Raw genomic sequence first — 12230 nt, forward strand, 5'->3', positions numbered from 1 at the left:
CCACTTGTGCTTCCACATCAGCAAAACCTGTAGAATCCGGTGAAAAGGACCTAATGTGTACATATTAATAAAATATAAGGGTTTATTTATAAAAAAAGAATAAAGACTAAATGTGTACAATTCAAAAAGTATCTTACCCTATCAAGTCATTTTCCCTAAAAGAAAATTCGTATATGACCGGTATACCGGGTATAGTCGATCAGAAGGATTCATTCTTACAAAAAATAAAGTATAAGGGTTTATTTTACATAAAAAAAATAAGGACTAAATGTGTACATTTCAAAAAATATCTTAACCTATCAAGTCATTTTCCCAATTGCAAATTTAACCAAATACAGTAATTAATTTGTGGAAAATAGCCAAAAAAAAAAATCAAAATTGCATTTTTAGCCACTAAAATCGCAGATGGGTATAATCCATCTGCGATTTCGTCATGCCATCTGCGAACGTACAAGTGGCTAAAGCAAAGACGTGCTTTAGTCACTTGTACGTTCGCAGTTGGTTTTTTTTTTCGCTGTATATATACCCCTTTTCCAACCTGAAATCATACGATTTCCTCTTCTTTTGAATTGCGATTTTGTGAATTTTTTTTTAATTTTTAATTTTGACTATGAAATTGATAGGTTTGACTACAAAACAACCTTATTATATATAATTTTTTTCAATAAATTATCATTTTTGTTGTTATTTTTTTGGAAAAATTGTTTAAAACATTTCTAACGAAATCGTCCATAATATCATCCATGATAGCTCTAAAAAAATCGCAAATAGAGAGTTTCTCCAAGAAAGAGAATGAAAAATGATGGGAAAAAAAAACATTTTTATACTAGATCCCATGAAATCACGGATGGACTTCACAAAATTACAGATGGACTTTTCCATCTGCGAACGTACACGTGCCCAAAGCACATCTGTGCTTTAGGCACTTATACGTTTGCAGATGGAATGGCAAAATCCCAGATGGGTTTAATCCATCTGCGATTTTTAGGGCTATTTTGTAATTTGATTTTTTTTTTTTTTTTGCTATTTTCCACAAAATAATTAATGTATTTGGTTAAATTTGTAATTTTCTCTTTACAAATTGCATGTGTTTAGAGCGACAATAAATCATATTTTTCAATAAAGAAAATTCATGTTTTTCCCACAGTAAGTTCTAACTTTCAGGGTCTAAAACGGTTTTAAGACAAAGTTTTTGGGTCTAAAACAGTTTCGAGAGAAAGTTCAAGGTCATATACATATATATTTCATCGACAACTGAAAATCATTTCTTTCCTCTTCTTCTTGGGTTCCTCAATTTCACATAGGAACTTACCTGTTACAGACACTGAACACTCGCAGACACAGACACACACATTTATACATAGATTAATAGATATAGGCGTCGTGTATCCTACGCACAGTGTGTATGACTTCAGTGTATTGCTGGCACAGTTAAAGCGCTGATTCAGATTCTCTTCTTTAACGCCGGCGTAAAAACGCAAGGAGCTTGTTGAATTGAATTGAAGGTGTATGTGTATCAGTGTATGCACATAAGGTCAGGGGAAGGGAAGAAGGATTGGATCAGCTAATGTGGTAGCAAAGATGAAGGGATTCGATCTGTTAAAATCTTCAAGTCTGGTAAAATCTGCCGGATTCATTTTTGTAGTTCTAGCTTTCTTCTATTTCGGTAAACAATGGTCCGAAGATCATTATCAACGAGCTATCTTCTTCAATTCTTACTCAAACGCAAGTGCCAAAACCCCTTGGATCTCAATTTCCCCAAATCACAATAAAACCTTCGATATTATTTCTCTAATCAACAACACCGAGGAATCAGAAATTATTGCTGATCATGCCCTAGCTCCAATTCCCCAATCAACTTTGCTTTCTCAGTCACCACCACCGCCTCCGCCTCCGCCTCCTCCACCCCCACCGCCACCGCCAGCAGTGCAGAGGTTAGGGTTAGTGGATGAGAATGGGGTAATGAGTAATGATTTTGAGGTGGGGGAGTTTGATCCGGATGGGATAGAAAATTGGAATAATGAGACGGACGTTGCAGAAGGTGATAATGACGGAGTTAAGGTCACCATTAAGGTCCGGAAGTTTGGGATGTGTCCGGCGAGTATGAGGGAGTATATACCTTGTTTGGACAATGTTCAAGCCATCAATAGATTAAAATCAACAGAGAAAGGGGAAAAGTTCGAGCGCCATTGCCCTGAGAAAGACAAGGGATTAAACTGCTTGGTACCAGCTCCCAGGGGTTACAAACCTCCAATCCCATGGCCAAGAAGTCGTGATGAGGTAATCATCTTCTTAATCTCTCCGATTCACATTCATTATGAAATTGAATACAGCTTCACACAGGGCACAACCGATACAGAATCAAGCATCAACTTGCTCTGTCTCTGTATTCATTTTGATTTGAATGAAATCATCTTAACACTGACAGGTGTGGTATAGCAATGTTCCACATGCACAGCTAGCTGAATATAAAGGTGGTCAGAATTGGATTGTTGTAAACAAGGACAAATTTAGGTTTCCTGGAGGTGGCACACAGTTCATACATGGTGCAGATCAGTACCTGGATCAGATTTCAAAGGTATGAATATGATCTTAAAAGGGAAATTTCATACCATTTTGCTTCTTCTTCTTCTAGCTTCCAGATTTACAAGAAAACCTCTGAGATAATGTTTGATGTGTGATGGTAGATGATTCCAGGCATTGGTTTTGGAAGCCAAACCCGTGTTGTATTAGATGTTGGATGTGGTGTGGCAAGTTTTGGTGCCTATTTAACCTCAAGAAATGTAGTAACTTTATCAGTAGCTCCAAAAGATGTACATGAAAACCAGATTCAGTTTGCACTTGAACGTGGTGTCCCTGCCATGGTGGCAGCTTTTGCAACAAGGCGGTTGCTTTATCCCAGCCAGGCTTTTGATTTAATCCATTGCTCAAGATGTAGAGTTAATTGGACTCGTGATGGTAACTAACTACTAACTAACCATTCATCATCAATCAACAATAAAAAAAAATTCTCACTTTTTTACATGTTTTTTATAAATGTAGATGGGATTTTGCTGCTTGAGGTCAACAGGTTGCTTCGGGCAGGTGGATATTTTGTTTGGGCAGCACAACCAGTTTACAAACATGAACCTCTTCTTGAAGAACAATGGGAAGGTAGTAATATTATGATATTATTATCAATGCCTCTTAAAAAATTTATGTTTTTTTGATATTTTTTATATGAATCTCTCAGTGATGATCAACCTTACAAGTCGTATTTGTTGGAATCTTGTGAAGAAAGAAGGTTATATTGCAATATGGCAGAAGCCACTTGATAATACTTGCTATTTAAATCGTGATTTGGGTACTCAACCCCCATTGTGTGAAAAAGAAGATAATCCAGATGATGTTTGGTAAAAAAAATATTGTTTTCACTTTTCTTGATAGATTTTGATTAAAATAAAAATCTAATTATTTTAATTTGTTGTTGTTCTATAGGTATGTGGATTTGAAGCCATGTATTGCCCAGCTGCCCGAGGATCAATCGGGAGCAAATATTACGAAATGGCCCTCGAGACTACATAATCCTCCGGAACGCCTCCACACCATAAAGCTTGATGCATTTGTGTCAAGAAAGGATTTATTTAAAGCAGAATCAAAATACTGGAAAGAAATCATAGATGGCTATTTGCGTGGTTTAAACTGGAAAAAATTTAAACTCAGAAATGTTATGGACATGAGAGCTGGCTTTGGAGGGTATGTTTGTCTTTTCATCAATTTATTCATTTACCTAATAAAAGATTAATCATTTTTTTATTTTTTATTATTTTGGCAGATTTGCAACAGCCTTGATAGATAATCAAATGGATTGTTGGGTTATGAATGTTGTCCCTGTTAGTGGTCCAAATACATTGCCAGTTATTTATGATCGTGGACTAGTGGGAGTCATGCATGACTGGTAATAAAACCATTATTGTTCATTTTTATTAGAGTAATTTACATTTTTAGTCCCTGACTATAGCTGATTTTTGCAATCTTGGTCCCCAAAAGTTTTATCTTGCAACGTTGGTCCTTGTTCGAACTAAAGTAGTAATTTTTAGTCTAATTTTTTCAGTTTTTGGTCCCTGGGTATACCTGATTTTTTCAACTTTGGTTTCAAAAAGTTTGATTTTGCAACTTTGGTCCTCATTTGACAGATCGGTAACAATTCTGGTTCTTGTTCCAAGTCAAATGACTATATATTTGGCCTCAAAATTGCAAAAAATAGCTTTACTTGGGGACCAAAGTTAGTCATTTTATTTGGAACAGGGACCGAAAGTGTTACTAGAACCACAAATAAGGACCAAAGTTGCAAGGATCAGCTATACTGTAGGACAAAAAATGTAACTTATTCAATTTTCTTGGAAACCAAAATTAGGAGTGGAAACTTTTTGGGACCAAAGTTGAGAAAATTAACTATAATGAGGGACCAAAAATGTACTTTGGTCTATTTTTATTATACTGTTCCAATTTTGATAACCCATAAATTAAATACATAATTATTGACAGGTGTGAAGCATTTGATACGTACCCTAGGACATATGATCTCCTGCATGCAGCGGGTCTTTTTTCAGTCGAACAAAAAAGGTAATACATTTTTTTTAAATGATTTTTGTTTGTTGTTTTTTTTTAACATGATTTAATTGTGTTTTTAATTATTTATCAGATGCAATATGTCTAGCATTATGATCGAGATGAATAGAATATTGAGACCTGGGGGACACGTGTACATTCGTGATTCGATTTTGGTGATGGATGAGCTTCAAGAGATTGCAAAGGCTATTGGTTGGCATGTAAAGTTAAGAGATACAGCAGAGGGACCCCATGCAAGTTATAGAATCCTGATTTGTGATAAACGCCTCCGTTAATTAACATAAACTTAATTAATCTCTTACAAAAAGTAAAAACAAATCTGGATATATTTTTATTAGACTTATTTTCTTTCAGTTTTTAGTTTTTACAGTTGTACAGGTACACATAGGTTGCTAGTTTATTATGTGAAGACTAAAACTATGTTGGAGATATTTTATATTTAAAACTAACAAGATGAGAGTACTTAGTTTCTTGTGTCTGCTTGAAAAACAGATGACCAATTGTTGTTGTGAGATTTTAGGTTGTCTTAAAACTTAAACTGGTAAATCAACTAGTAATTCAAGCTATAACCAATTATACAATAAGATTGAATGCTAATCCATACTTTTTTTGCTAACCACAAGAACCAAATTTACAGTTTAGTCTTTATAGTATTAGTACCTTTCAAATAAGTTTCTTTCTATTCTCACATGTATTGTTTGTTAGGCTCTTTTTATGACAATCGGGTGGATATAGATGTTGCTTAAGACTTAAGAGTTGTGCATTGATGCTAACTAGGAATGAAAGTGGGTCCAAATCCGGACTGGATGGATCCGGACCCGGAACTGTTAACGGGATTTTATAGAACCGGAAACTGGAACCAGTTCGGATCGGTTCCGGGTTACTGGATAAAATGGATCTAGAACTGGAAAACCCATAAACATCAAAATGGATAGGTTGGAACGCGATAAAGTGGGTTTAGAATCCGGAAACCCGAAAAAACCGAAATTTGATAATTAATTACTACTTAGTGGGTTGAACTTTAAAAATGTTCATATTGATATCTCGACTTGAGGAGAGTAAGTCATTGAATATGAAACCAAATTGACAAATTATAATCTAAAATCATATACAAACTTTGAACTACACTTTGAAAAAAAACCACATGTCAATCCGATTTTAAACGAATGACATATGCATGTGTTAACGTTTTCACAAAATTCAAAGTACAAAAACAAATAGCTGAAAGTTTGAAAATTTTCAACTTTAACATCCCGACTTCGAAGGACTATAAGTCATTAAATATTAAACCAAAAATAACAAAATTATAGTCTAAAATTATATACAAACTCTAAACTAAAAGTTGAAAAAAAACCACATATCAATCCTACTTACTTAAAACGAATTAGATATGCTTGTTTTAAAATTTTCACAAAAATCTAAAAAACTAAAAACTTCTAGCTTTAATATCTCGACTTTGAGGGACAATAAGTCAATGGATATAAAACTAAAAATGACAAATTTATAGTTTAAAATCATGTACAAACTCTAAATTACATGCTAGAAAAAACCGTATGTCAATCCGACTTAAAACGAATGAAATATGCATGTTTTAAACGTTTCACAGAAATCGGTTCCGACCCCTAAAAGTGGTTCCGGTTCCTAACACCGGTTCCAGTTCTTAGACCCGATTTGCCCGGACCCGATGGACCCAAACCCGGATTACCCGAAACCCGGATAAAGCCAATTTTGAAACCTGGAACCAGATCTATATATTCCGATTCTAACGGTTTCGGTTCCGGTCCGGTTTTAAATCTCATCCCTAATGCGAACCCATACTGAATCAATGTTGCCTTTTGAAAACATAAACAATGTCCCAAAATCATCATATAAGATCAAAAAATCTTTCAAAGTATTGACAAAGTTGGACCTCTCATCTCATCGGGACCAAAATTCATACAATTGTGCAAAACATCTCAAAATCAATCCACCAACTCAAACAAACCAAACCAAACCAAAACATCTCAAAATCTCTTTTCCCAAAAACACAACTATTTCTCTGATCTTGGCCTCCATATCTGATGAACTTGTTGTTGACTTTGAGAAGAAGACTGCCCTGTTGTTGGTCTCTGGTTCGTGTTCCTTTGACTTTGACTTTGACTTCCCATCAAAGGTCTGGGATTCATCATGTTCTGATACATAAAAGGTTGTTGCTGTAATCCTTGTCCGGGTGCACGTGCACCACGAGGATATACACCTCCTCCTCTGTGTGCCTGCAAACCACCATTGTTGTTGTTACCGGTGTTCCTATATGGCAACTGCAAATGGGCCCCACCACCACCACCACCCCTAACATTACTACTACCAACAGGGTTTCTCTGAAACTGTGGGCCCAGATTCATGCCATTGATACCACCAACAAAGCTTGGAACTTGAGATCTTGACATAATACTCAAAACTTCAGGCCTCACAAGAACAGCAAGTGGATGAGTCAAATTAGGAGAAGTCAGCTTCTCATAGCTGCTTTGAAACACTTGTGCAATTTTCATCAAGTTTCTGTGCCCAACAGCCCTTGCACAATTCATTGGTTGCTCAAACGGGTCCTCAATCTATATCACCATTTTCACAAAATCACTCTCACTTATTTTTTAATATAAAACAGAAAGAGAGAAAGATAGGGGTAGAAAACGTACAAATAGTGCATAAGTTTTGGGCTGCCATATCATATTTGTATCAATATCTTCCCATTGTCCATTATACGGACTAATCCCTTGTGTTGATGCCCTCACATTAATGTCACAAAACTGAAAAAAAAAAACATATTATTTAGAATCTTCAAAAGAATAATAAATAAAATAATAATAAAAGCCAAACTTACTTTCTCAAGAAACGAAAGAAAAAGATCTGCTAAAGAGCTTCTGTTAACCCTTCTTGACTTGTCTGATTTAATCCTGTTTATGCTCAAACTACATGCATCTTCAATGTTCTTTTCAGCAACAGCTCTCACACCTTATTGTTATTTAAAATTTAGTGTTAAACCACATCAAAACGAAGGAACATATGAGTTTACTTTTTCAAATACAGGGAAAATTATGGAGAATAGCAATGCACTTCACTCTCCTACATATCTAGGCAATTTACTTTATTTTTTTATAAATAAAAATAATGAAGTATGTTGCTATTTCCTTCATTTTGCCCTTCAAATATACATTAAAAGTTAAAATATACCGAAAAGATCAGCAGCCATATTCCCTTGGTAAATTTCACTTAAAGGAGGTAGAATAGCAGGTTCACAAGTCTGAAATGAGAAAAAAAAAATATGTTAAAGAAATGTAATGAATACTATAAAAGTAAATATAAAAAAGTTTAAAAAAAATGACCTGAAAATGAAATATGATGAGTAAGCTAAGGGAATAAGAATTTAAAGTCCCGGTTTTAGGATCATTAATACCATGTGCTTTTGCCCATTCTTTGACCTAAAAATAACAACAATACCAATTGAGCTTATCATAAGTTCTTGTTTACAATTGTATTAAAAAAAATAAAAAACATACAATTAAAACCAAATCACGAAAACGCCCATCAATTTCGTTTATCCAAAACAACATTTTAGACTTCATTTGACCAGACAAATTGTTGATGGAAATATCACAAGAGATATTGTCCTTGTTGCTATCACATTTCAAGATTGGGACTCTTGCATGTGATATATATTTTATCCCATGAAATCCACCTGTAAAATAAAAATCCACATCATCAATACCATCAAAATACAAACATTTATCAAAAGAGTAAACTAGGTTGCTATTTCTTTCAATTTGGCTAAAACTTAAAAGCAAAAAAAAAAAAAAAAAAATACCTTTTCTTTTAAGGGCTTTTAGCACATCCAATAGTAAAGTTTGCTTGTACTTTTTTCCAGCAGAAGAAATGTAAGAACCATTTGGTAATTCAATGGAAACATCTAAATCACCCCATCTTGTGAAAAGATTAGACACAAAAGAACCAAAAGGCTCCACTGTAGCACCTCTAAGAATTTCCAAAGTTTCAACAACAGATCGAAGATCATTAATGATTTGAAATCGTTTTGACCAATCATCTTGTGTAGGGTTGACCACATAAAGAATGTCTGTGAGAGTAAGTGCCAATGAATAATTGGAGTTCATCTTCGAGCTCCAAACGAAACAGAATCTTGTAGATATGACTGAAAACATAGATATAAAAAAGATTTTAAGAATCCAAATCGGATAAAAGAGCAAACATAGAATTGAGAAAGATACATTGTGATTCGATAATAATGAACATGCTAGAAAAGCATCAAACATTAATCTCCAAATCCAATCAACAAACACAAATTAACAACAAATTCATAAGAGATAACATGCATTTGGTAGATTTGAAAAAGAATCAAACACGGGTAACAAAGTTAACAAGATTACCTGAGAACCTCAAAAGATCGGCTTCCTAGGTGAATTTGAGCTTGAAAAGAGTAGGCAAATGAATGAGAGGGGTAATTTAGGTAGAGAATAGCTAACCCTAAATTTGTCTACTGAATTAGGTATACGCATCCGGCCCAATAGAAGAGGCCCATCCCAAATAGGAAACCCAAAAAAGATTTAATTCACGCGATCCGAATAGCAGATGGTTTAAATTTGACAAATGCTGGATTTTGAATCACAATGCACATCAGTTTAATGAACCAAGTTGTAGAACATGCATTACAAGGAATAAGCACAATAATGTACTTTGTGTAATCCATTAAGTTTGAGTTTGAGGGTTGTTTCACAAATTCTTTAACCATTTACACTATGCAATCTTGTTCTTAATCTCATTGCTTATATGAAATGCAACAAAATCATTTAACCATTTTGATTTCTTTTCAAGTACACAGACATCTGGGATTCAATTTCTGAGCCCTAAAAGCAAGCTATGAGTCTGATGAGCACTCAAATCAATAAACCACTTCAATATGAGAGCTAATATAGCAAAACAGTGTGTTATATGTTAAGTATTCACAGTTAATATACTAAATAGTAAATACCCATCCATTTCAGAAGAAAAGATAACAAAAAGTCATTTCCAACCTCAAAATAGATCAATAACAGAACCAATATCAATTTCACATTCAATAAACTAACAGATGTGGCAATCAATTTGAAGTGTGTCTGTTAAAAACAGATGGAATGTTCGATCAACTAGGCAATTGCCAATTCGAAAATTATTATCATGTATAAATAAAACCATCAATGACAAATGAATTTCATACCATTATATATGATGAACGGAGAATTCAAGGTTTAACGCCGAACAGGATACAAGAGATTTGAATCTTGAAAGGGTAAACATCATCTGGGATTGCTTTGAAACATGCTAACAATAGAATAACGAAGTAGAAGGTAAATCATATGGGGTTTTACTTTTACAGAGGGTCTTTAGATCAATAAAATTGAAGGGGAAAAGTGTGAGAATATGCATTTGGAAGAAAGGAGGGTTTTGTTGCGGCGGTGAAGAAAAGTTTGTGGCGAGTGTTGGGGGCATTAATGGAACGCGGGAAAGGATGGGGAAAGCGGTCAAATGGCCTGCCTGCCTGCCTCTCTCACATCTGGTTATGGCTTGCTGATGTAACAAAGATTCCAAATCTTGAATTAGGGTTTTTCCATTGAAATTATGAATGATGACTAGCTTTTTGCAAGTAATGAATATGCTCTGTTAAAGTTTTGAATTTAATATTTTCAAAAAGGTTATTACCCTAAAAGCAATAAGATTTAGGTGTCGGTATGAACCAAAAAAAAAAAAAAAAAAAACTTTTTTTTTTCGTTATACTTTAAAAACTTGTCCGGCTTACGACGAATACGTTCATAAACTGGCTACAAGTCTTTATACTCATCAGCTTCTTTTCACACTGCCTTCACACTGCCTCTTTCAGTAGTGGTGTAATCAGAATTTTGTTTTAGGGTATGCCAAGTAATATACAAAATATAAGCGAGTGACAAAATTCTTCAAACGATCAAAATGTAACTATATATGCATTACTAATTAAATTGTTAATTTTAAGTTGCAAACAATGTTGTCTTACACAATGGCGGATCTTTCATAGGGCTAGGGGGGTTGTGCCCTCCCCTGATTTTTTTGGCATAAATAGTCCATATGTTTTAAATTTATACATATTTAGGCAAAAAATATAAAATTTTGACTATGACCCCCTTGTTCACCAATGTTTATATAAATTATATTTTTGGCCCCCCAAATGAAATATTGAAGCCCTGCCACTGGTCTTACATCATTAAAATAATCTAAAATTGAGTCTAATCGACAAAGACAATAATATATTATCTTCTACTAATTTCAAGTTTTGAATGGAATAAGCCATATCACAGCCTTAATTTCGTTTATTTAACAGAAATATATATATATATATATATATATATATATATATATATATATATATATATATATATATATATATATATATATATATATAAGCTTAGATTATTTTGTTTTTACTAACTATTGTGTGCCAGAGTGCACAGATCTGGACCACCGGATAAATAGAATCAACATTCATGATCTGATAGTCTATGATATTACAATAGGGTAGTATGTATCATATAATCATACAAATTTCAGCAAAAGGGTATTTTGGTCAATTAACCTATTTTAAAAAAGGAAATTTTCGGATTTTAAGGAATCATTAATTTCTTTATTTTTAAAAAATCTGAATTTTTTAAATTAGTTCTAATTAAAATTTAATATTATTTTTAATAATAACCGACTTTATTCTGTCAGAATGTCAAAAAGTCAACAATAAACTAATAAATAAATTTGCGATTTTATTCTGGCATAATATTATTTCATTCAAGATACTTTTTATATTAAACATGTTTAAAGAATTATACAACATATTATTAAGAACAACATTTTTAAAGAATACGGATTTTTGTTTTAGGGTATGCCAAGTAATATACAAAATATAAGCGAGTGACAAAATTCTTCAAACGATCAAAATGTAACTATATATGCATTACTAATTAAATTGTTAATTTTAAGTTGCAAACAATGTTGTCTTACACAATGGCGGATCTTTCATAGGGCTAGGGGGGTTGTGCCCTCCCCTGATTTTTTTGGCATAAATAGTCCATATGTTTTAAATTTATACATATTTAGGCAAAAAATATAAAATTTTGACTATGACCCCCTTGTTCACCAATGTTTATATAAATTATATTTTTGGCCCCCCAAATGAAATATTGAAGCCCTGCCACTGGTCTTACATCATTAAAATAATCTAAAATTGAGTCTAATCGACAAAGACAATAATATATTATCTTCTACTAATTTCAAGTTTTGAATGGAATAAGCCATATCACAGCCTTAATTTCGTTTATTTAACAGAAATATATATATATATATATATATATATATATATATATATATATATATATATATATATATATATATATAAGCTTAGATTATTTTGTTTTTACTAACTATTGTGTGCCAGAGTGCACAGATCTGGACCACCGGATAAATAGAATCAACATTCATGATCTGATAGTCTATGATATTACAATAGGGTAGTATGTATCATATAATCATACAAATTTCAGCAAAAGGGTATTTTGGTCAATTAACCTATTTTAAAA

At 33.3% G+C, this 12230-nt stretch overlaps 2 protein-coding genes across 2 annotated transcripts; one reads left to right on the forward strand and one right to left on the reverse strand.

Annotated features, from left to right (window-relative positions):
- The first annotated feature begins 1262 nt into the window (after window positions 1-1262).
- LOC111919760 (probable methyltransferase PMT11) lies at window positions 1263-5083 on the forward strand. The gene is made up of 9 exons (XM_023915355.3): window positions 1263-2280; window positions 2429-2578; window positions 2688-2958; window positions 3043-3153; window positions 3233-3392; window positions 3478-3735; window positions 3815-3937; window positions 4528-4605; window positions 4685-5083. Exons 1-9 carry the CDS (start codon window positions 1582-1584, stop codon window positions 4884-4886), a joined length of 2052 nt encoding a protein of 683 aa, XP_023771123.1. The 5' UTR covers window positions 1263-1581; the 3' UTR covers window positions 4887-5083.
- A 1372-nt stretch (window positions 5084-6455) lies between these two features.
- LOC111919761 (protein HESO1) lies at window positions 6456-10375 on the reverse strand. Its single transcript, XM_023915356.3, has 8 exons — window positions 9854-10375; window positions 8450-8791; window positions 8145-8323; window positions 7971-8066; window positions 7819-7888; window positions 7469-7599; window positions 7284-7394; window positions 6456-7199 (listed from the first exon to the last, which is right to left on the reverse strand). The coding sequence occupies exons 2-8, from the start codon at window positions 8751-8753 to the stop codon at window positions 6642-6644; spliced, it is 1449 nt and encodes a 482-aa protein (XP_023771124.1). The 5' UTR covers window positions 8754-8791; window positions 9854-10375; the 3' UTR covers window positions 6456-6641.
- Between the last annotated feature and the right edge of the window lie 1855 nt (window positions 10376-12230).

The sequence above is a fragment of the Lactuca sativa genome, chromosome 8, assembly GCF_002870075.4.
Source record: "Lactuca sativa cultivar Salinas chromosome 8, Lsat_Salinas_v11, whole genome shotgun sequence".
NCBI lineage: Eukaryota > Viridiplantae > Streptophyta > Magnoliopsida > Asterales > Asteraceae > Lactuca > Lactuca sativa.